This window comes from Myotis brandtii, unplaced genomic scaffold (assembly GCF_000412655.1).
Source record: "Myotis brandtii unplaced genomic scaffold, ASM41265v1 scaffold17, whole genome shotgun sequence".
Classification (NCBI taxonomy): Eukaryota; Metazoa; Chordata; class Mammalia; order Chiroptera; family Vespertilionidae; genus Myotis; species Myotis brandtii.
In genome coordinates, this window is record NW_005356259.1 from 4,340,425 (window position 1) to 4,367,092 (window position 26,668).

The window sequence follows — 26,668 nt, forward strand, 5'->3', positions numbered from 1 at the left end:
TATCCACTGGTCAACTTCTTGACTTCAGTTGATAGTTTAGAAATGGATCTTTGGGTCAATGTGAGAGAGAGAAGAGAGCAGCTTTCAAGTGGAGATTGTACCATAGTAAAATATTTCTAAGGTGGTCAAAGAGGCTCTACTGATTTCTTTAAGGCATGGGGTAACCAGTGTTCAATAAGTATTTGTTGAATAAATGCAAAGATGGAGCAGGTATGCATGGAAGGTGCCAAATCTCACTATTTTCAGTTTAATTCTGTCATAAGATATATGCTATGACAGTCAGAACTTATACGAAGCTTAGGACTAGCGTGTGTGATTTAACCAATCTGCATTTGGGTAAATGCCCTGCATCATTTACTGGCTATGTACAATGTACTAATTACTATTTTTACCTGTGCCTAAGAGGCTGAATAAGAGGTGCTTCGTGACTATGTAGAATCACAATTTCTAGGGAACTAGATATTAAAGTGTGCTAGGAGGGGTGAGAATAGTCTGACCTGTACTATATTCTATGTTGAACTGGACTGCTATTTCTTAATAAATTATTTATGAGTGATTCAAATGTGAAGTCACAATAGAGCCTAAGTTATAAAATATGGAACTCCAAAAATATGACTACTGTAAGTGATATATACCTGTGCATACATATCATTCATATATAACGATATACATAGCCACGGATACAGGAATACTTTGGAGTCTGACTCCAAAGAGAATCAAAGAATTAACCAAGGGCATTGAGAACAGTGAGGAATCATGAATACAACATCACCGATGTCAGGGATTATCCAGGAAAGAGGGAGACAGGAAAAGAGAGCTAATGAGGGGAGATGGACAAGACTGGGGGCAAGACTGGCAGATCCTGAGTCAACAGAACATGAGAATAATTCCAATTCTATGACACCCAATTCTGTGTAATACTCTAACTCCCCAGGCTTCCAAGTCCAATAATCAGAGTGAGAACAAGTTTTTTAAAAGTCTTATTCTTGCCTACTGTGTCTTTATTACCACCCAGACCAGGAGGAAATAAAATACATAGCTATTCCTTTTATATGCTAGAAAGTAATGCAGGAGGAATTAGAAAACCAAAATTTAACAATACTTTAGATGAGTCTTAAAGAGAAAAGGACCTACTGTCTGGATGCCTAGAATCTACACAGAGCCTTTTGATGCCTGGCCATTAAGAAATGACCATGTGGCTCAGTGTGGGCAGGAGGCTCTTGTTCCTAAAAGGTAAGGACCCAGGGAAGAAAGGAAAAAGAGAAGTAGTGGGACTAGAGAACAAAAGTTCAGCAGAACCAAGAGCAAATAAAAGTGGCAACAAGTTACTTCATTGCTGTCTGTAATAGATTGCTTTTTGAGGGATAAGTACTGTTGTAGAGTTTTACATCATTAACACACTGTATAAAATCATGCCATTGCCGAGGATCAGATCAGCGATTTTCAACCGGTGTGCCATGGCAGGCATAGGGGTGTGCCACAAGAAAGTTTGAAACATTCCATACCTGACTATTTAGGCAGGGGCATTGACTGACTTCTTTTCCCTTAGATTGTCAATTAAGATGACAACTGCCAACACAACAATAGCTGTCCAGTGTGAATGGATTTAAATTAACTTATTTTTGTCAGATTAGAAAAAAATAGTATTTTTTGGTATGCCACAGAATTTACTAAGTAGTTTATGTGTGTCATGAGAGGGAAAAGGTTGAAAATTGCTGGACAAGATGATAGTTTCATTCAACTGTAATGGGGGTGTATTTTCACATAATTTTTTGTTCCTTTCCATAATACATATGCAAGGTTGGAGAATTTAGGCCCCCACATTGGCTAAGTTTGTGTATTTTATTCTAAATCTGTACATAAAGAAGATGTAAGGCATAATGTTGGATATTTTAGAAGAACGTACCATTTTGCAAACTTTTAAAGTTACATAATAGCTACTCAGATTTAAATTCTATTTAATAGAAGATCGGAGACCAAGATGGCGGCATAGGTAAACACCGGAGACTGCTGCCGCAAACAACCATTTCAAAAATACAACTAAAAGATGGAACGGACATCACCCAGAACCACAGGAAGGCTGGCTGAGGAGAGACTCTTCAACTAGAAGGAAAAATAACAGCACACCGAGGCTCAGAGGAGGCGCAGTGTGGAAAATACTCAGGTGCGGAGGTGCGCGCGCAAAGCGGGCTGGTGGCTGAGAGCGCGGTTGTCGTTTTCGGTCAGGGGGGAGTCTCAGACTCTGAGCTCCAGATACGGGCGAATCGCTGGGGACTCGGACCCAAACGGGAGAAGCGGGAGTGTCTGGCATCAGTTGGAAGGCAGCTTTCCCTCCGAGGTTTGCAGCGGTTCCGGGGGTTCTGAGAAGCAGAGCCTCTGGGAACAGGACTGAGGGCACCATAACGGCTCCCTCCGCCCGCCCTGTTGAGCCCGCCCCGCCCAAGCCCTGCGCAGAGCCATTTGCCGGATCGCCTCAGGCAAAGGCTAGATTAGCACCTCCCCAGAGGACAGAAGTTTTCCGCGGCAGACACAGCTGATTCACACAGCCAGTCGGCCTGGTGGTCAAATCCCTCTAGTATTAACTACAACAATCAAGGCTCAACTAGAACAAGACTGCGCACAAAGACCACTAGGGGGTGCACCAAGAAAGCATAAAAAATGCGGAGACAAAAAAACATGACAGAAATGGAGGATATAGAGCTAAAAATCGCAATTTTGAGGGCTTGCAAAAATGTGCTAGAAGCTGTCAATAAACTTGAGGAGAGAGTCACGAAAACTAATGAGACCCTCGATGCTATGATAAAGAACCAACTAGAAATTAAGCATACACGGACTGAAATAAAGAATATTATACAGACACCCAATAGCAGACCAGAGGAGCGCAAGAATCAAGTCAAAGATTTGAAATGCGAAGAAGCAAAAAACACCCAACCGGAAAAGCAAAATGAAAAAAGAATCCGAAAATACGAAGATAGTGTAAGGAGCCTCTGGGACAGCTTCAAGCGTACCAACATCAGAATAATAGGGGTGCCAGAAGATGAGAGACAGCAAGATATTGAAAACCTATTTGAAGAAATAATGGCAGAAAACTTCCCCCACCTGGTGAAAGAAATGGACTTACAGGTCCAAGAAGCGCAGAGAACCCCAAACAAAAGGAATCCAAAGAGGACCACACCAAGACACATCATAATTAAAATGCCAAGAGCAAAAGACAAAGAGAGAATCTTAAAAGCAGCAAGAGAAAGAGACTCAATTACCTACAAGGGAATACCCATACGACTGTCAGCTGATTTCTCAACAGAAACTTTGCAGGCCAGAAGGGAATGGCAAGAAATATTCAAAGTGCTGAATACCAAGAACCTACAACCAAGAATACTTTATCCAGCAAAGCTATCATTCAGAATTGAAGGTCAGATAAAGAGCTTCACAGATAAGGAAAAGCTAAAGGAGTTCATCACCACTAAACCAGTATTATACGAAATGCTGAAAGGTATCCTTTAAGAAGAGGAAGAAGAAAAAGGTAAAGATACAAATTGTGAACAACAAACATGCATCTATCAACAAGTGAATCTAAGAACCAAGTGAATAAATAATCTGATGTACAGAATGAACTGGTGATTATAATGAATCAGGGACATAGAAAGGGAATGGACTGACTATTCTTGGGGGGGAAAGGGGAATGGGAGATGCGGGAAGAAACTGGACAAAAATCGTGCACCTAGGGATGAGGACAGGGGGTGGGGAGTGAGGGCGGAGGGGGGGGCGGGAACTGGGAGGAGGGGAGTGCATTTATCATTCTTCTAAATTTAACTTTGCACAAGTAACCCATGTAAAAAATCTATATTTTTCAAAACTTGTAAATAAAAATAACCTTAACTAAATAAATAAATAAATAAATAAAGTGTACAGTTCTATGTTGCTTAGAGGTCACAGGGTTAACTATGCTACCACAATCTATCCCACTATTATCAGAGCTAAGTTTGATCACCTGGTTACAGTGATGACCACAAGAGAAGACAGACATTTTAATTTCACAAAGATTTATTGAGCTCAATGAGCCTAACCCTGCATGGGGCACTAGACTCAGAAAGATAGTAGGACTGAGCATTTAAGTGCAGCCCCAGTGGAGTGCTGTGGATCAAAGTTAAATCCCTTGGAGAAAGTGGGTGCTGGGGAAGTGGAGCTCCCACAAGACAGACTTAATTTGTGAGGTCTTAAAAATCATGGGAAAGCAAGTGGGCATCCAGCACGCCTTTCCTCTCCCTTCCATATACCTGTGTCTTGTTCTCTGCCCCACTGCTCATCTCTTCTAGCCTCTAACACTGTGGTTCTTTGTTTGTTCAGAACAATTTTGCAGACAATCTCAGGAAATCTGAAGACCTGATGAGGGAATAAGAGGAAACCAGTGTTTGCTGAGCATCAACCCCATGCCAGGCCCCAGCATGGGCTTTGCTCAGGTTACCTTGTTTAATCCTCACAATCACCCTGTGAGTTGGGTATTTTATAGAAGAGCAAACAAGTCTGCAGAGATTAAGTAATGTACCCAACGTTACACAGCAGGGGTTTTTTGTACAGACTAATAGTTACATATTAAGTCAATGCTCCCAACTAAATCACTAAGTAATATTACAGAAAAAAGACAACTATTCCTATCATTTTATATATCTGAAGATATAGTCATGTGTTTTTGATGCCTAATTAACATGAAAGAAAGTGACGGAATAATAGCATGAGGGGACTTGTCACCCTCCATGTCTGAGTGTTGTGCTTAATGGAAACTGGATCTTTACATGATGGCAGTCTCAACAAGTGGTACTTAATAACCTTTTAGAAACCAAACTTCTAATGGTGACTTTCTTCCAGACTAAATTAATGCCAAACTAATTTTACTGGTTTTTCCTGTAGTAGATCCAGTCAACCTTCTCAGCCACAGAACAGAATGTTTTCTCTTGACAATTTTAAAGTTCATCTTACTTAGCTATATTGAATTTTAATATGTGAAATTTGATAAAATTTTTGTGATTCATCCATTTCTACTATATAATTAGCTGAGTCTATTATAATGTAACTTCACCTAGATAAATATGAAATTTGTTAAATACTAGTAATAAACAATGTGACTTTGTATTACAGAAAAAATGGGAAAGCAATATCCCTTCAAATATATTCAGCTGTGACAGTGGTGAAAAATACAGTAGTTCTTACCTTGACCTTTGGTTTATAAGCTTCTCTTTATCTTTCTGCCCTTTCAATGATAAGCTTAACATCAGTCTCCTGTCTATAGGAACCAAATACATTTTTATTTTTTTCCATAGCTTTGTAAGGAGGTTCTACTATAATAATCCACCCTTCCATAACATGTGTATGATTGGATTTTTCAGATCATTAAAATAAAAAAAAAGAATGGTAGTGGACAGGGGTGGGCAAAGGTGGGTTTACAGTTAATACAATACAGTAATTATACAATAATAAATAAATAAACAAATAAATAACAATACAAGAATAAACTCTTGTTTTGTGTACTCACAACTATAAACCTACTGTTGCTCACCCCTGTGTGTTATTGTTTAGCCAAATAACAAGTATTTTAAGTATTCTTTGATCAGCCATCATAATGAGAAAGTTAATGAGGCTGAATACAGGAAAACAGCCACATTTATTCTTATTAACACAAGGTGTAGTGGATGTTCCTTGAACTAGAAGAGACCTCATCAATCACCTAATCCAAACTACTCATTTAACAGATAAAAGCCAGGGAAGCTAAATTTTTCTGGGTTGACTAATAGTTACATATTAAATCAATGCTCCCAACTAAATCACTAAGTAATATTACAGAAAAAAGACAACTATTCCTATCATTTTATATATCTGACAATATAGTCATGTGTTTTTGATGCCTAATTAAAACGAAAGAAAGTGACGGAATAATAGCATGAGGGGACTTGGTCACCCTCCATGTCTGAGTGTTGTGCTTAATGGAAACTGGAACTGCCTTTACATGATGGCAGTCTCAACCAGTGGTACTTAATAACCTTTCAGAAACCAAACTTCTAATGGTAACTTTCTTCCAGACTAAATTAATGCCAAACTAATTTTACTGGTTTTTCCTGTAGTAGATCCAGTCAACCTTCTCAGCCACAGAACAGAATGTTTTCTCTTGACAATTTTAAAGTTCATCTTACTTAGCTATATTGAATTTTAATATGTGAAATTTGATAAAATTTTTGTGATTCATCCATTGTTACTATATAATTAGCTGAGTCTAATATTCACCTAGATAAATATGAAATTTGTTAAATACTAGTAATAAATAATGATTAATAATGTGACTTTGTATTACAGAAAAAAATGGGAAAGCAATATCCCTTCAAATATATTCAGCTGTGACAGTGGTGAAAAATACAGTAGTTCTTACCTTGACCTTTGGTTTATAAGCTTCTCTTTATCTTTCTGCCCTTTCAATGATAATCTTAACATTAGTCTCCTGTCTATAGGAACCAAATACATTTTTATTTTTTTCCATAGCTTTGTAAGGAGGTTCTACTATAATAATCCACCCTTCCATAACATGTGTATGATTGGATTTTTCAGATCATTAAAATAAAAAAAAAGCTAACATGAAATTTAATAGATTACAACACAATTATAATTGATATTTGAAGAAAATGCTGGGGAAAGTCTAGAGAGGGGAACTACTAACTTCCATCATTCAATTGAACTTGGACTGAAATCTAGCATTTATTAATCTCAGAGAAGTAATTTTCTGAGCAAATATGAATTTAGATGCTTTTTAAACTAAGATTACTTTCTTTTTTAAAAAAATATTTTTTTATTGATTTTAGAGAGAGAGGAAGAAGAGAGAGAGGAAACATTGATGTGTGAGAGAGAAACGGATCTGCTGCCTCCTGCAGTTCCCCTACTGGGGATCAAGCCCACAACCTGGGCATGTGCCCTGACCAGGAATATAACCAGCCACCCTTTGGTGCATGGGGATGACTCAACCAACTGAGTCACACTGGCCAGGGCAAGAATTCACTTTCTTTAAATACTTTTCTGTATTAATTATTTTGTATCATCTGGCCTTGTTTTTTTAAAAACAGAATTATAAGATCTATGAGAAAAGAGACTTTTAAAGGTGGCAGACACGTAGTAAGAACACCATAAATATTTGTAAGGTACACATAAATGCTATTACTAGATAAATAGGAATGTTAAAATCAATTATGCAAAATAAGTAAAACAGGACTCTTATTCAGAAACACATTATTAGCAATTATAGTGTTACATATATTTGAAATATAGCAATGTTTCTTTTAAAAATTACTCCATCTCTGGTTTTATAACTCACTCTGATTTCTTTTACCCAGTTGAGTCAAGTTTTATAGAATACCATAGAGTGCATCTCCATTACATGCTAATAAGCACCACTGAGGAGCATTTTCTTTTGATAAAGAGGTGCAAATTACTCAGGTAACTCTTCTGGTGCATTAAATGTTACTCTGGTGACTTAAAAAGTGTCTGCCCTCAAGTACTCTGCTATCAGCAGAATCAGGCCTATTAAGAGGTGTGCATTTCTCAAAGTGTCCTCATTCCTGCTATGGGACCAGGTACTTTGGGGAGCATGCAGAATTGGAAAGAAAAATCTGGATGGTTTTTAATGTTGCAAAACTGTATTCTCTGATTGCTCCAGAGATACTATAAATGTTGAAGTTAGTAGGGGGAAAATCAAGTATAGGAACAAGGAGCCATTTTAGGAGAAGTTGGCATTATTTAAGTACCTGGAAAGTAAACTTTTAATGCCTATCTTTCTGAAAGTAGGTTTAAAATGTCACCTTCTGAGTAAATTAACTTTTAAAGATCATTTCAGAAAGGATGTAGGAATCATGGTGATTCCTGAGAGCACAGCTCTGTGTTCACACTTTGCTAGACCAACATAGCTAGTTGTTTATATTTCTGAGATCTGAAAAATAATCTCAAAAAAAAAACCAACCCTTTAAAACACACATGCTGTTTATTTTTGGTGCATTATAAAGCAATATGCAAAAACCACAAGTAAAGTAGGAAGCCTAAGTTAAACTCTAGTACAGTGGTTCTCAACCTTGGCTGCACATTAGAATCACCTGGGAATCTTTTTAAAATCCTGATTTCTGGGCCTCATCCTCCGGAAATTCTGTTTCTTTGTTACTAATGTTGTGGCCCCACCCCATAACAAAGAAACAGAATTTCAAGAGGATGAGGCCCAGAAATCAGGATTTTAAAAGATTCCCAGGTGATTCTAATGTGTAGCCAAGGTTGAGAACCACTGGCCTAAAACATTCTTTATTTGGAACCAGAAGTTTTCTTACATAAGATAGTTCATGAGATCAAACAGTAGCTAATAACAGTATATTTAATTACAGAGTTAAGTTTTCTTTGGTTGAAAAGATATTCAGGGAAGGGGAAGGCAACTAAAATAAAGAACAAAATTTGATCCTACTAGAATGAACCAGCAATGGTGGTGTCTCACAGCATGAAACATTATCTCTAATCTCAGGTAAAGGGTGAGTGAGGGGCATCCATCCAGGTCTTGCCTGCACAGTAGTGAAGAAAAGGAAGATTGGACATAAGACTTCATTTTGATGGAAAGGACCATAGTTTTATAATATTAAGGGATACTGGCATAAAGAGTAAAAAGAAACCATAAGCCTTTCTACTAATCTGTGGTTGCACAGTAGTATTAAGAAAGTAAATCAATAGCCAGTTGAAATTTATATGATATGAGTGAGTAAACAAACAGTACAGAGGAGATAAGTAGGAATTACCAATTACAAACTGTCAAAATGCTAATACTATATAATAAAAGCCTAATATGCTAAGTGTCTGGTCATCCAGTCATCTGTTCAACCAACCAAATGTAATATCCTAATGATATGTGAAGGCCACTCAATTGCTCGCTATGACATGCACTGACCACCAGCGTACAGACAGTCAACTGGTTGACCAGCTGCTATGACGTGCACTGACCACCAGGGGGCAGACACTTCGACTGGTAGGTTAGCTTGCTGCTGGGGTCTGGCCAATTGGGACTGAGCAAGATGGGCCAGGCATGCCCTGGAGCCCTCCTGCGGTCCCTCCCTGGCTGGCCAACCTCCTGCATCCCTCCCTGGCCCTGATCATGCACTGGTGGGGTCCCTTGGTCTGGCCTGCTCCCTCTCACAATCTGGGATCCCTCGGGGGATGTTGGAGAGCTGGTTTTGGCCTGATCCTGCAGGCATAAAAGTCTAAAATGCAAATCGACCAAACCATGGAACGACAGGTTGCTATGATGTGCACTGACCACCAGGGGGCAGACGCTCAATGCAGGAGCTGCCCCTAGTGATCAGTGTATTCCCACAGGGGGAGTGCCACTCAGCCAGTGCCGGGCTCACGGCTCACAGCTGGTAGATGCAGCAGCGGTGGCGGGAGCCTCTCCTGCCTCTGTGGCAGCACTAAGGATGTCTGACTGATGGCTTAGGTCCTCTTCCCAGCAGGCCTAAGCCGTCAGACAGACATCCCTTGAGGGCTCCCAGACTGTGAGAGGGCGCAGGCTGGGCTGAGGGACGCCCCCCAAGTGCACGAATTTTGTGCACTGGGCTTCTAGTGTAGTATAAAGAGCATGTGTGTGGAGCCAGGAGAGCTGTCACTTATGAAGCCTGACTGCTTATTTGCAAGGAATGATGCCACAAACTGAAATTGGCCTGGGTCAGCTGTAAGGGGGGTAAAATGTAAATCTAATGAATCAGTAAGAAAGAGCTAATTGTCATTCAGTTAGAGATAAGAGCACCTATATTATTTTGACATGCTCCTTTTGTTCAACTGTGAAGTTAACTGAGTTGTGCTTGTTTAATAGATATGAGAAAATACTTTGTAAAGTATAAAGATGTTATCTCTATATATAAAAACCCAGTGACCGAACAACGGAATGACTGGAATGAATGGGATGACCAGAACGACCGGTCGCTATGATGCACACTGTGGTGGCCAACTGACCCAATCTGGGCCCTGATCGGCGCCCCTGCAACCTCCTCTGGCCCCCTCCCCCAGCCAGCCCCACTCCCAATTGGCCCCCCACCCTGATTGGGGGTGGGGCCAGCTGGCCAACTGCCCATGGCCACTCCTTGCTGGCCAGCTAACCTCCTGGGGTCCCTCTCCCCAATAGGCTTCAGTTGCCAGCCAGGCCAAGGGACCCCACCCATGCACGAATTTGTGCACCAGGCCTCTAGTATTAATATAAAAACACAGCTAGTCTATTGAAAGGTCCTTCTTAGCTATATCTGGCATTAGACAGCTTCATCCTTACTCACTGTCCATGACTGTCAATTGGGATGAGGGATGGGAAAGCACAGTGCAAGTGAAATAGTGCCTCAAATATTATCATTCCTGCTACTGTCATCACAAATCCCCAGGTGCATTAGATGATACATAGGATAGATAATTATGACAAAAATAACTTCCTTAGGAATTACCCTGAAACCTCCCCTCTGTGGTAGACACAGAGACAACACCCTCTCCAGTCCTTGCTTTATCTCTTGCATTGGGCTTATGCAATTATCACTAATTCTAAAGAAACATTATTCTTTATTCAATATGGTACACTCTGAACATGACAGTAAGTAAATGTTTCCTACAAGTCAAATATTTTTCTTAGAATTGTTCATTTGGTGGGGGTTGCTGTAATCATGAAAGAGCTGGAAAAGCAGTAATGCCACAAGGAAAGGTCTTATCCATGTCATTGGGACAAACAAGAAAAAATAACTGGCATTTATTGGAGTACTAACTACATACCCAAGTAAAGTGTTAAACACCACCTGTGGAATGAGACTGTCTAGGTCCAAATTCTACTTCCATCATTTAGAACTGGTAAAAATTTCCATACCTCAGTTTCCTTATCTATAAAATGGTGATAATAATACAAACTTTATAGGTTTTAATGTGAGGGTTAAATGAGCTAGTATATGTTAAGCATTTAGAATACTACTTGGCGCATAATATCCCTTACCTCTTATCTTCCTTCTCCTTCTCAGTAACCTGTCTGCTCTGAATCTCACAGCTGGGAAGCTGTGGGGCTGACATACAATGAAACTGCAGCCCATACTCTTGGACACTAAGTGATAATAACTGATACGACCAAATGCTGTTTACAGAATTTAGAGCTCACCTTAGCACAGAAAATCACTGAGCAACTTCACCAACAATGCCACTTCAGTTTAGCATCTTCTATTACATAAACTTGTGGGGAGGAAATTGGGGCAGGGGAGAAATTCTTTGTTAAATAACCTATATATATAAAAGCCTAATATGCAAATTGTCCCCTTGGGAGTTCGACTGGGAGACCGGAGGTTCGATCACTCGCTATGACATGTGTTGACCACCAGGGGGTGGCGCGGAATATGGCGGGCAACCAGCAGCGGTGGCAGGGCACTGAGGGAGCGAGGGAAGGAGGAGGCAGGGAGGCGGGGAGGCCTAGGGACCCTGCCCGTGCACGAATTTTGTGCACCAAGCCTCTAGTTTAAATAGCATCAAAAAAAGTTTGCTAGTCTTTGAAGGTTGAAAAGAAAAACTAAAAATTTGAAAAATTAACTTTCAGTATAGAAAAAACTCTCTAAGAACAACCGAAAAATTAAAAGGCTATCCTTTTCTGTTTATTTCTAAGTGGAAATGTTTTACAGTTGTGACTTAAAAAATTATAATGCTAAAAAGTTTTTTCTTGGAAAATTTAGAAAATCTCTCAAAGGCATGAGGAAGAGAAACATTCTTAAGTCACGATATTGAGTTAAAATCCTCTCTAACCACTTTCCAACTTGCTACCTCATGACGAATACTTACTATTAATCATGAAGTGGATATGATTTTCCTTTTACATTTAATGCTACATTGAAGATAGTTTTCAGTGTTTTTCAGACCTGCTGGAATTGCACACAAATAGTGTTTTATAGTAGCAGATGTGTGACATCACACGAAAAACCTGTAAAACTTTTACATGAAAACCACATCTGCCAGTCTCCACTATCGTTTTAACTGTGGTGACACGGTTTGCCTCTCCGTCTGTGCCAGAGGAGGCAGCATTGCATGAAAGCTGTTCCAGGAAATTGTATCCTTGGGACCAGCTAGTTAAGCAAATTGTGTAGCTGCCGTTGAAACCCAAATGTACCCAGCAGACATAATTTCACAAAAGGGGAGGGGAAACCACTTTTGTACAAAAGTCACAGCTGTTCAATGCTACATTTTGCAGGGTTTTTTTTTTCATTAAAACATTTTCCCTTTCTGTATGAGCAGTGACAGTTACATTTCTGGTTAGCAACTGAGGACATTTTAAGATGTTGCTAAGTGCTGTACTATCATGGATTTGGTGTCTGTCAGGAAAAATTGGGCTAACGTCTCTTTGCTGGTACATGGAGTAGAAACTTGGTCCGTCTGCTCTGTCTGTAGATGAAATAAGAGAAGATGTAAATGAAATAGATGAGTAGGGCCCATTGTTCTCTAACATACAGAGCTGTGCGGATGCCTCTACTGATCCAAATGAGTGTTGATATTCTTATGTTAAGGTCCACATGATGGCCTCCACCTTGTTCAAATCTTGCAAATCTTGCTCCCAGTGGCCAAGCTGTCCAGAGCCCTTGGAAGTAGTGGGCAGCGGAGCTGACGGCTCAGAATGCTTGGGTCAGAAGCTGGTCTACAGGCTGTGCACAGCACGACTGCCCATTGCTGGACATCCTGCTGAGACATGTATTAGATGGGAGCCAGAGTGGAGACTTTCCCCAGTGACCCCTCATTCTTCTCCAGTAATGAGCCTGAGGCTTGTTTGGACCATGACGGATTATGAACACTAAATTTGTGGGAGGCATTTTGAGCAGAGGTTGGAATCTGGGCTCTACAGTCAGACTGCCCGGGTGCAAACTAAGACCATTCCTATCTGTACTGTGTGATACTGGGTGAGTTCCTTAACTTCTTCAGCAGTTTGCTCACTGTACACTTAGGACAATTTACCTCCCTATCACTAGAGAAAGGATGATAAATAACTGTGGTAAAGATACTTGAGCACCAGCCCAGGTCCTGGCACATACTTGGTATACAGTAAATGTTAACTATTTGGGTGCTATGATGAAGAGGATAACTTTTCTGACTTTTAAATATATTAAACCTGCAACTTTAACATTGACTTTGCCCAGGACAGAATTATGGCTCAGGAAGGTAAAGTCAGTCATAGTGGTTGAAAGCTATTCAATCTAGGTTCTTCAGTTTCAAGTTGTATAAACACTTTCCTGCTATTGATTGCTGGAATTCCTATCTGCCTGGCTGTGGCTGACAGGAAAACAAGTGTCCATGCAACTGCGCCAGAGGCACAGACAGATTTCAACCTGACATGCCCTGCCGGTGACAAAGAGCCCACTGCAGCTTCTGCTCCTCGTTGTCAGTCCATTGAAGAGAGTGACTGACCTCAAAGCTGGACTCCTAATGTCCTTGCACAGGCCTTTTTGTCACTGGATGAGAGGTGAAATGTTTTTCATATTTTGTAAGTAGCACATTCAATTGCATAAATGGGGTATAATTAAACATCAAAAATGATAGTTCTGCAGAGAATCCATCATCCATCATCAACAGTATTAGGGAATCAACATTTTCTTGATTATAGGTTTATTATAAAGACAACCTTGGTTTATAAACATTATAACTAAATATATATTTTTTTAAATCCTCACTCAAGGATATTTTTCCATTGATTTTTAGAGAGAGTGGAAGGCAGAGGGAGAGGCAGGGACAAACATCGAAATGAGAGAGACCCATAAATTGGTTGCCTCCTGCACACACCCGAGCAGGTGTACCCTTGACCGGAATCAAACCCCGGACCCTTCTGTCCGAGGTCTGATGCTCTATCCACTGAGCAAAACCAGCCAGGGCTAACATGAACTAAATATTAAAGTTTCAAATGAAAATGTATGGTTATTTAAGGTACTGAATTTAATGTTATCACTTCAATTGTAAACTGTCTTAATCTAGGCATATTAAAACTATTATTCAGAACCACTATACCTTGTGAAAATGTCTTAGAGATGAGATTCACATTTTTTGAACAATTAAAACAAGTATTTTATATTTATGATATCTACACTATAAACTTGATACAGCAACTTAAACTGGATAGTTACTTTTTTTTCCTTTATAAGTTAACTGTAAGAAATTAGACTTTTTCCAACAAAAATACTCTATGGACCGAAAGGGATAACTACAATATTCACATATCTATTCATGTAGATTTCACAAACAAAACTATTATTCAGAACCAATATACCTTGTGAAAATAACTGTCTCAGAGATGAGATTCACATTTTTTGAACAATTAAAACAAGCCATGTAGACTGGCATAGTCCCATTCAAATGGACAAAGTATCTTTGTTGTGGTGTAAAATATCTCTCATTTCAAGTAATATTACATAAAATAAATTGAGGTATTTTAAATATTCTGAGTATTTTTTTCCAAAAGATGTCTTTAAGAAATATTGGGATATAATCCTACTTAAAATTACCTTTACATTTGCATGAATGATGGATCTCAATTTTCTACTTGGCCTGATACTGCCCACACTGGTATTGATAGTAACAGAACTGGATGCAATTTGAGGGACATTAAACTATTAGACTCACCTGTGTGATGATCTCAGCTATTATTTGGAATCTGAAACTGTTAAATGCCAGTCTGATCTAACATAGGACATGGCTGATTAAAATACAAATAATTTCCTAATTATGGTGGTGATACCCAAAAGATGAAGTGGAGAAATGTAGAGAGAGATATGATTTAAGCAAAAACAAACAAAAGGATAACCATTTGAAGTATAATGATAATGAGGACAATTTTCTTTTAGAGTTATAGTCGATGTCCAATTCAATAATTAACTACAAACCAGCAGCATATCTTTACTTGAAGAACACACACCTCAATGATCAAGAAAGTAGGAAGCCTTGTTTTCTGATATATGGATGTCTCACTTCTATGACAGATAATTAGAGCAGAGAAGAGAGTTTTGGGCTAAATATTGTTTCCCACTTTGGATGCCAGCTCAAAAGGAGTTGAGGAAGACATGGAAAAACTGAAGAATTAGAATAAGGCAAGGGTCAGAAAACTATGCTCAGGTCAAATTCAGCCAGCTGATTGTTTTTATAAATAAAGTTTTACTAAAGCATCGCTATGCCTATTAATTTAAGTGACCTCTATGGTTGCTTTCAGGCTACAATGGTTGAATTGAGTAATTGTGACAGAGGCAATATGTCCCTCACCCTCTCCCCCAAATATTTGTTATCTGGCTTTTTATAAAATTTGCCAATATCTCGATTAAGGAAAACATTCTTATTCTCTGAATTTTGCAAGGAAGTGTATTAAAGATGAGATCTGGCATGTCAGCTATCTCAGTTCCCTTTCCTCATATGAAACTGCCTTGGATTTCAGATGTAATAAGCTTTGGCACAGTACAGTCTGCTTCAGTGAAGTGAGACAAGCTAGCATTTATTGGAAACATTTAATGCTGATAAATGCACCCAGAAACTGCAGATACATTATTATTAAAATATTTGTATACTGTAATTGGTTAGCAATGTAGTGGGACTTAGGGGTCTTAAACACTTTAAAAGTGATTTCCCTTTATTTTTGCAATTAAAGATAGTTTCACGTATTTAATCTTACTTTTTTCATCTATTGAGCGTCCACATGATATTAGATACTATGTTAGAAGGTGTGGCAAAGCGAGGTAAATTCACTTTGACTGAAAAGACTGTGGTATCAAAATTGGGGCTTTTCCAAATGAAAACATTAGATACTATGTTAGAAGGTGTGGCAAAGTGAGGTAAATTCACTTTGAGTGAAAATGACTGACTGTGGTATCAAAATTGGGGCTTTTCCAAATGAAAATGGTGGGTCAAAGTATTCAAGACCAGTGTTTATAAGGAAGATGCTCCAGGGCAGGGAGAACATGGGTCTTATTCATCTATACATCCCTAGCACAGAGAAGGGCTGGATGCCTATTAAAAACCCAGTAACTGTTTGAATATTGTTACAAAAACAATTTAGCAATAATGCAATCAATTTATAACCCTTGCCCGGCCAGCGTGGCTCAGTGGTTGAGCATTCTAGCACAGAGAAGGGCTTGATGCCTATTAAAAACCCAGTAACTGTTTGAATATCGTTACAAAAACAATTTAGCAATGATGCAATCAATTTATAACCCTTGCCCAGCCGGCGTGCGTGGCTCAGTGGTTGAGCATCGACTTATGAATTAGGAGGTCACAGTTCAATTCCCAGTACTGGGCTTGATCCCCAAGGTGGGGCATGTAGGGGGCAGCTGATCAATGATTCTCTCATCATTGATGTTTCTATCTTTTTCTCCCTCTCCCTTCCTCTCAGAAATCAGTAAAAAAATTTTATAACCCTTGACAATCTAGATTATTATTTTAAAACAGAATGTGATTGGAGAAAACAGAGTTTGATCTTGATAAATAATGTGAATGTCTTTTGTTTTCCAACCTTTGCACTTCTTGGAAAGTATACATCTCATAAGAAAAATATAAACTTTGTTATTCACCAAAATAACATAAGCAACATTACACAATATATAATAGAAATGTTTTCTATCAGAAAAGGGGATTCTGGAAAAATAAGTCACATATTTAACTTTTGAAAATTATGAATATTACTTGTTCCCCCCCTCCCCCCCAAAAATGTAAGTAGTCTAATCCTAAATAGGGGCTTTATTTTGAATAAAAGGATTCATAGAGGGGATAACTCATATTATGCCAGAATATATTAAGGCAATGCAACCTCCAATAATATAGAAATCCAATCTACAGAAAGAGTACTATTGATTTGAAATGGGATTTTAGAAGTGAAAAAATATCTAAAATTTATTTTTTTCCTTTGAATGGAAAATATGGCTGCTTCATTTAATTGTCTTTGAAATCTGGTTTAATAGAACATCTCTTCTACACCTCGGGTCAGCTCCCAACATTTTGATTGCAAAATGAAAGGCATTTACTTTGATATCTTTAATTATCACTCATTTAGAGGACAAGATGAAACACACTTTTCCAATTGGTGTTTTAAAATCTTGAGTCAAAGAAAAGGAATGACAAATTAGCCAGCTGGAAGAGGCAAGAAATAGCTAGCTAGTGCTGCTAGGTTCTTTGTGGATACTTCAAAGTAAGATGAAAGGGAAATAAAGGGACTGTTAGCCACACATGCTCCATAAATGAAATACTAACACAATTTCACGACACATTAATAACAAGTTAATATCATACTTGGAGACTTACTCAACATAATAAGTGCCATATATGGGATCATCGATTTTTTCCCAGCCATATGGAAGCTCTGAAAAATAAAAAGTTATTTCTTTTAGTAAATAAGTAACATACATCACAATTTCTAATAAAAAGTAATATAATTTAACTGTTCATGAATTGCAGAAATAATCTACCAAAGTGGAATAGAGCATTCAGAGTCAGCACCAAATTTCAGACACATATTGTAGGAACTTTTAGAAGCACTGACTTGAAAATTGGCAGTTAAAACACAGAGCTCTCTTCTCTGCAGACGTACTGCTGCGTCTAGCTGTTTATCCCACGCCAAGCAGTAGGATGGCACGTCCTCATGCTATCACCACTGAGGCAATACAGAAGGCACACTGCTTTCCTGAAAGGGCATACGGCTTTCTTATTTATGTGTATTGTTAAAAGGATAGTTTCAGAATAAAGATCATATTTTGAAAATATATTTCTGAAGATAGCAAATATTTTTTCTGGTGAATGTAACACAGACATTATAAATTCTCAATTGATATCCCACTAGTCAAGATGGTTAGCTTGCTGTTCTCTCCACACGGGTCAGATTTTGAGTACTGCCAATATACTTTTGGGCATATTTTCATAAAGTCTAAAATTCTACACACATTTTCCTTGACAATATGGTTCATATTTCCAATTCTCCATGGGTAATTTTAATTCACATATATTTAAAATAGCAACAATGCCCTAAATGCTACTATAGGCAAAAGCAGGCTCTTTGAAAACCAGGCTTTGCTTCATGATACACGGAGCCTTTATAATTATTAATTTCTAAACATTATATTTTTCTAGATAGATATTAATTTTATGTATACAGAATTTGACATTTAAGTAAGATATATTGGCATGATTTAAATAATATCTTTAAATGAGATTTAAAAGTTGTAATTATAGTAGTAATTAAATTTAATAGTAATAAAATAAATTTGAAAGTTATGATGTAGTAATACATGTTGACTGCAAAGTATAGTTATAAAAAAAACTAGAATCATTTGCAATCCCTCCATCCAGAGATAACCACCATTAATATTTTGATGAATATTCTTTATACATGCAACTACTATTTTTAAGAAATTAAATCGTAGAGTACATATTATTTTTATAGCCTACTTCTATTTAACAAACTATCAAGGGCATCTTTCAACATAAATAAATGTTACTTAACAATATCACTTTTAAAGTGGCAGTCTCGTAGTCTGTGGTATGGCCAGAGTCTTCGTAATCCAGCAGCCTTCTGTTGTTGAACAAAGGGACGTTCCAGTTGTTACCTATTACATATCATCTGTGTTGGATTTATTAAAACCTCAATCTGTCATCACTTTCCTAGTAATTTATCGATGATAAATTCCCAGAGGTGGGATTTTGGATTAAAGGGCATGTACTCTTTCATGGCTTTTGATGTACAGCCAGATTACTACCTTCGCACTCACAAAAGAGAACCAATTTATCATCTCACTGAGTGACTTTGTTTCTCTGTGCCATCAAATTAAGCACAGGTACGTAATTCCCCATCCAAAACGTTTAGGGACAGAGATAGGTTTTGGAATTCAGTATTTCTCCAATTTTAGAAAGTTAAGATGATGCAAATGATTTCTAATTTATAGCACTCCAAGCAGAGTCTGGGAAGCACTTTATAATCAAAACATGAGTATTTGTACAGCCAAAATTACATGATTCACACTAGGAGGCATAAATGACTACTTCATATCAGTTTGCACTGGTTTGCTGCCATTGTGTCCAGATTAGCTTCTGTTTTGCTGCCAAATAAGTTACAAAAAGCAGTTTTTCGTGTTTTTGAATTCTAGATATGCAGATTAAGGATTATGTATCATTATTTTGAAAATCAATCAAATTATTTTTTAAAATGGCAGCTCATAGCTGTTTTAAATTACCTTTCTTGGATTTCTAGTTAGTTTGAACATTTTTCATTTGTCCATCTTTGGACAATTATTTTTTTCTTTTGTGCATTTCTCATTAATTTTTATTAATTCATAAGAGCTCTTTACTTATTAAGGATACTAATTCTTTACCACATAGTTTGCACATATGTTAAAAGTTTGTTTAAGTTTTAATTTTTCTGAACATTTCTTTTAACATATATAAGTTTGGTAAGTTTTTCATTGTTTTCCTCTATGGTTTCTATCATTGGAGCTTAGCTTAAATACTGAAGAAATTTTTCTAGTGTTTCTTTTTTTTAAAAAAAGTCTAGATTATGACTTTGTTTAATAATTCTTAGATTAGTTATATCTTAATAAAATCAAAACACCAAATTGTGGAGTACCTTATGACACTTTCCTTTCAAAACGATAATGAGAGCAAACTTTTGCTGAGTATTTACCATGGTTCAGGTACTGATGAGTTTCCATGTACTAAATCATTTTACCCTAACAACAGCTCAGAATTTAAAATGCCTGTACTCTGGTTCCAGCAATTTTACCCAACTTAGATATCAATTTAGACACTGTGTTTAACACAGCATAAATAACACTTAATTAAGATTAAGTAGAATAATTTTCCAGATGGTTTTCACTAAATCCTTCAAGCTACTGGAGAATCTGGCTATGAAAATGAAGAATCCATTTGACAAATACTTATTGGGTGCCTTTTACAAGCAGTGAAGTGCCTTTTACTTAAGTAAAAGAATATATAGAACACAGCAATCAATATTATGGATATTAGTTATTAATATGGCTGAATATACAGATTCATATTTAAATAAGTTTAATATAATTTCATGAATGCAAATATTCAATATAGAATAAAAGCCTAATATGGCTAATTTTATGGATACTAGTCTTACTTCTTAATGGCATTGCTACATGGAAGCATTTAATAGTCCAATTTTTAAAATTATCTTTTATAATATCAACTATTTCTTCATGTATTCCTTATCTTTGGCTCTTTTTTGAGTAAATTACTAATTCTAAGCATTGTATTCTGGAAGTACAGATTTCATTGTTTCTTTATCTTTGCAGATTTACAGCACCAAAGGTTCTGCCAACATGTACTTATCTTTTCCCCTTGCTATCATGAAGTATTCATCAGAATTTAGAGAAAATGTATTTTCTTTTTTAATATATCAATATATTGTGTTTGTTTGCCTGCTTGTTTCATATTTCCAAAATGAACTGTTAATTTGTGTCTCCCCAAATTATATGTTATAAACACTTGTACTTTAAAATAAACTATTAGTGGTCCTTAACTCAAATTTTGAGACAAAATGATACACTATAACTCCAACCATCTGTTCCAAAGGGCTGCCATTTATTTCATTTTAAATATTTACAAGGGATTGATAGATGAATGTTACAAGAAACCAGTAACACATACATACATTACTTCATTTGTAAATGTGGTAGAATGGGTATAAAAATCTATAGCCAATATTTTAATAGGTGTGTGTATTTATTATATACTAGAGGTCTGGTGCACGAAATTCGTGCATGGGAGGTATCCCTCAGGCTGGCCTGCACCCTCTCCAATCTGGGACCCCTCGGGGGATGTCCGACTGCCGGTTTAAGCCCGATCCCATAGAGATCAGGCCTAAACCAGCAGTCAAACATCCCTTTCGCAATCCAGGACCACTGGCTCCTAACTGCTAGCCTGCTGGCCTGATCCCCCTAACCACTCAGATATTTACATTACAATTCATAACAGTAGCAATATTACATTTATGAAGTAGCAACGAAAATAATTTTATGGTTGGGTCACAACATGAGGAACTGTATTTAAAGGGCCAGAAGGTTGAGAACCATTGCAACTGCTCTCCCTTGCTGGCCTGATCGCCCCTAACCACCCTCACCTGCTGGCCTGATCGCCCCTACCACCCTCCCCTGCCAGCCTAATTGCCCCTAACTACCCTCCCCTGCCAGCCTGATCGCCCCTAACTGCCTCTTCCTTGGGCCCCGTCACCGTGTCTTTGTCCGGAAGGAAGACCGGACAAACGGAAAATGTCTGGTCTATCCAGTCTAATTAGCACATTATCCTTTTATTAGTGTAGATGCATGTGCATTTATATGTATGTATATGCATATATATGAACATGTATGTGTGTATATATGTGTTCACCTGCATGTGCATGCGCAAGGGTGTTTGTGTGTATTCCCTTTAATGACATTTTTCCTGAGCAGCAAAGACAGCTTTAGGCTAGAATGGTAATTAAAAAAATACATATTTTTCCTCACTCATAAAAAGACAAGTCAGAAAATAAACTTTTAAAGATTATAAACTGGAATATATGTACACTTAGATAATGAAAATTTGAGAATAACCTTTCACTGTGAAAAGTGAGCTATTTGGATTTGGAGTTAAGTTTCAAAAATCAATTGCTTCTTTTTAAAATAAAGCTAATAAATGGAAAAAAAATTCCAGTTTTTGACTATTTGCTTAATCAGACAAGCATGTAGTTTGGAGCTCTTAGGTCCTGGATTACTTAGAACACTTTATTTAACAATACCTGACAAATTTACAGATGATTCAGGTCACACTGATGAAAGAATAACATATACTATGCAAAGGGAAAAATAAACACTCGAGATCAGCAAGGTTAATGCTGCATTAAGAACTGTTTAATTGAGATTGTTTTCAGGCCATGGGAACCATGGAGCAAATTCAGTGATTAGGTATTCCTACAGCGATCCCTTCTGCAGAAGTCGGTGTAACCGTCTAGATTAATTTGTAGTCAGTCATATAAGCTTTGTAAGACTGCAATAGAATCAAAAGATTCACTAGGCATTCTGTTCGGCCAGGATTCTGCCACAGCTACTATGGTATATTTTGTACTTAGTTTCTCTTTCAAAATTTTATTTATTTGTTTGTTTGTTAGGTTCACTTTCATTGCAGGAAATAGAGACTCCTTTATGCTAATTCACACAAACAAAACCAAACAGTTTTTAGGCTGCAACTGGAAAACTTGTAGAATACAAGGTCAGTATTTCTTATGGAAATGGGACCCAAATAAAGCTGTAAGGAACCTGGGATGCACTAACTCAGGATATTTCAGAAAGTACCTTCTGTCTGTCCTACTTTGTCTTTTAAACTATGTCCTTTATCTCTGTGTCTGTATTTCTTTCTCTTTTACTAGCTGGCTACCTCTGTTGCTCAACTTGAATATGTCCTGCAGTGTCTACCCTGAACTTGACTCTATGTTGCTTTTGAAAAAAATATGTTTTTTAGAGAGAGGAAAGGAGAGGGAGAATGAAGACAGAGACAGAAACATTGATGTGAGAGCAGAACATCGATTGGTTGCCTCCTGCACGCCCCCTACTAAGGATTGAGGAATCAACCAGCGACCTCTTGGTTCCTGGCTTGACACTCAACCAATGAGTCACACTGGCCGGGCTCTATGTTACTTTTTATCTCAAGCACAGCTTCTATTGCTTGATCTCTCAGTGTACCAATTCTGTATTCCAACCCACAAAGAATTCACTAACTCAGTTCATTTTCTTCAAAATAGATCCAAGTGTTTGGCCAGATCAATGTATGGCTGCCTTCAAGTTAAGAACACAACCACAGAATAATCATTTATGTGTGGGGATTGGGCCCTTAGGTAGATACAGAGCCACATCTGTGGCAATCTACAAATTAACTGGTCAGTACTCTTCAAAAGTGTCAAGGTCATGAAATAGAAAGACTGAGGTACTGTCATACTGTGGAGGAGCCTGGAGACAGGGAGCCTAAATGCACTGTAGGATTCTGGGTAGGGTCTTGGACCAGAAAAGGGACATTCGTGACATAATTAGCAAGATTCAAATAAGATTTGTACATTAGTTCATAGTCTATATGAATATTAATTTCTTGGTTTCAATAATTATATCATAAATGATGTTAACATTAGGGGAAGCTAGGCAAAAGGTATGTGAAAATACTTTGCACTGTTTTGGCCATTTTCTTGAAATCTAAAATAATTTCAAAATAAAAACACTGATACTTATAACACTGAATTCATTAGGATAGTGTTAAATTCTTAAGCAAAATGAGAATGCAGGATTTTTGTATTTATATTCTTCTATATTATGTTGATTTTTTTCTATAGACTTTTCCAAGATAGTGACTTTTAATTTTGTTATTTTACCATTTTTTTCATGTTGTCTATCTTTCTGCTGGAAAAACTACGTGAATACCATTCACATTTAAAAGTTACTGCATCTTGAAACCTAGAAAATACAGATTTAATAATATGAGTGCAAATATTGAAGCCGGGCTTTGTTCCTTTTCTGGGAGGCAGTGTCTGTAGAGGCCATAGCCTGGGTTATGTTAATTCACATAAGGTTCTGTCTAGGCCATCCTGGTGGGCAGTTTACAATTCTCCTCAAAGCCAGGAAAGCAGACCAGTTTTGGAAGCATACAAAGTACTAATTATTGGAGAGGAACAGGGACCAGAAGGGAAGACCATTTCCTTTAACTCTATATTATTTTATTTGGACTACATTTAATTTTTAATTGAGGCTCTTGCTATTTTTTATTATAACAGAACATAAGAAACATACAATTTTCTCTAGGTCGAATGATATAATGCATAGTACACAATATTGTAATAGCTAATACTACTTAAAATGTTTCCCTCCAATCTTTATCGGGTTTTTGATATATATGTATTTATATATGTATATAACACAAATTGAAAAATAGAACTAAATTTTCCTGAAAACGTTATGCAATTTTTACTCCCAGGTAGTTCTGAAGAACGTGAGTTTTTACAAGAAACACATTTTTAGAATAAAAGAAAAAGAAGGAGGAAAAGGATACTGTGTAAGAATAAAAATATAAAAAAACCTTTATTATATCTGCCTCTCTTTTCCTTTATTCAAAATGCAATTGCAATTATAAAAGTAAATTCTGGATACATTCTTGCTTTTAACAAAATTCATATAATAATGATAAGTTAATTATAGTCCCATTTCCCTACATAAAGATAAAGTTGAGAGTATGTATCCTTCCAGACTTTTTCTGTGTATTAAGACTCAAACTGGCCCCTCTTTATCAGAGAATTTTTTTTCATTCAGCCAGGAAAATAAACAAAACAATAAACTGTGCGACCTAAAATTAAAAATAGAAAATGTTGTTCATTTATGTTCTTTGTATGACATGAAAGAGTACAAAGTCTTTTGATTTCGTGGAAATACAGGTTGTGAGGTCTTCATTCATGGGCATATAGGAACTTTACTATATCTATAGGGGAAAGAACTAGCTGAGCTGTTTTTCACTGTACTGACATCCAATTCATGTTATCATGTGGATTCAGCCTGAGGTTTTTATTACCACAGTATTATACTGCATTTTTAAATTACTGACCATGATTTCATGGGCTTGTCCTTAATAAAAAAAAAAATACAATTGCAGAAACAATTCCAAATAAATGTATTCCTTAATGTATCTGACCAAACTTGAGTAGAAAATGTACAAGATTATCTGACAGATATTGGTACACAAAGAGATGTTTTGGGCATTCAAGGGCCATTTTGTACTTGGGGAAAAGCTGTCAAACATAGATGTGAACTTTTGAAATGCTAACTTAAACATGACAGAGTAATCTATTTGAGATGGTGACAGGAAGTGGTGGTAGGAAGGCACGGCACAAAAAAGATGTTGTCTGCTAAGGCCTTAGAGAGTCATATCTGGTTTATGTCCTAAGATGTATTAGAAGGTCAAAGGACGATGAACCGAGGAGAGTTTTGTTTCTGTTTTTAATATTCCTAGAGCTCGGGTTTAAAGAAAGATTTGGAAAGCAACTATAGGCTTAGGACTTCAAAATATACAGCTCCAGTTTATCTTAACTTTTTTAAAAAATATATATATTTTTTTATTTCAGAGAGGAAGGGAGAGGGAGAGAGAGATAGAAACATCAATGATGAGAGAGAGTCATAGATTGGCTGCCTCCTGCATGTCCCCCACTGGGGATCAAGACTGCAACCCGGGCATATGGCCTTGACCCAAATCGAACCCGGGACCCTTTAGTCCACAGGCCAACGCTCTATTCACTGAGCCAAACCAGCTAGGGGTATCTTCACTTTTGTGAGTTTACATTAATACATCCATTGATCTGTCCATTTATTATTATTATCCACTTAAATTTATTTATTGAAACATACTGAGCTTCCAAGTTGTAAAGGCTGACATTTAAGTGTTAACCTCTCCACTAACCCTGAAAAACCCTAAAAAATCCACCCAGAACCCATGCCTACAACATAATTAGGTGAAAGAAAATACCATGAACTTCAAACATTATATATAAGCAGAAACATAAATGCCCCAATCCAGCACCACCAACCATCCAGGGGTCCATTCTGGATCAGAAATGGTGGTGAGATGCAGAAAAGAAAAAAAGGGGCCAGGAGCCTGGGGTAGAAAAACAAACAAAATCACCCTCAGAAAGATAAATTCCCATCCGGAGTGGAGAAAATGTTGATAATAGACCTAATTGATCAGAACACAACTACAATTGAGGAATTGGAAAAAAAAAAAGATTTGGAAGTGAGCAGAATAAGAGGTGGAACCTTGGGAAGGCACTACTTAATAAGAAGACAAAGATGATGTTGATGGAGAAATGGCCCTTGGAAATTTGAAAATTTGGTTATGACAGGAAAGAAGCATAAGGTAGAAATTCAGCACCTGCAGAAACAAAAGAGAATCTTAAGATTATAAGACATATCAACTACTCCATCTGAAAAAAAAATGTCATCCATTAAAAAATCAGTAATTCACAAGAGAAACAGAAGAGGGTGCTCATGGACCAAGGATACAGTATTCCACCAAAATCCTTTATTTTTGCTTCTATGTAACTGTTATTGCTGGTCTAGGATTTTTTCCCCCCAAAATTAATAGGAAACAGCAGACAATATTCATACAATACTACTATCAGAAATCAGAATTAAGAGTCAAAATAATACAACTAATGAAAATTTGTTTCTTTCCTCACAATAAACACAAAAACAAAATACAAATGAGAAAATTGTAATGAATTCTTAAGAAAATTTGAAAAAATCACTTATAAGCATAAAAGAACATTTTGAATAAGAAATTTAAAAGCTCTGAATAGAAATGGGCAAAAAAACAGAGAGTTAAGGAGAGTTGGGGAAAAAAGGAATCTTTGCAATTAAAACTAAATTACAAAGTACTCAAGAGAGAATAGATTAAGTTAGAAATAAAATAAGGACTATTGAGGCAAGACATAGTAATAGACTTTAGAACATAATGAAATGTAAAAAGAATCAGAAAAAAATTAATATAGAAGATAGACAAAGATAATACAGTATATGTATAATTGGAATACACAAAGAAGAAAATAATATAACTACTACTTGAAACTATAATAAAATTT

At 37.1% G+C, this 26,668-nt stretch overlaps 1 protein-coding gene across 1 annotated transcript in view; it reads right to left on the bottom strand.

Moving 5' to 3' along the window:
- Positions 1–26,668, bottom strand: part of MAGI2 (membrane associated guanylate kinase, WW and PDZ domain containing 2) — an 835,146-nt gene that overhangs the window by 269,234 nt on the left and 539,244 nt on the right. The window contains exon 7 of the mRNA XM_014537030.1: positions 17,320–17,377. Within this exon, the coding sequence (XP_014392516.1) occupies positions 17,320–17,377 (58 nt within the window). The remainder of the gene's footprint in view (positions 1–17,319; positions 17,378–26,668) is intronic.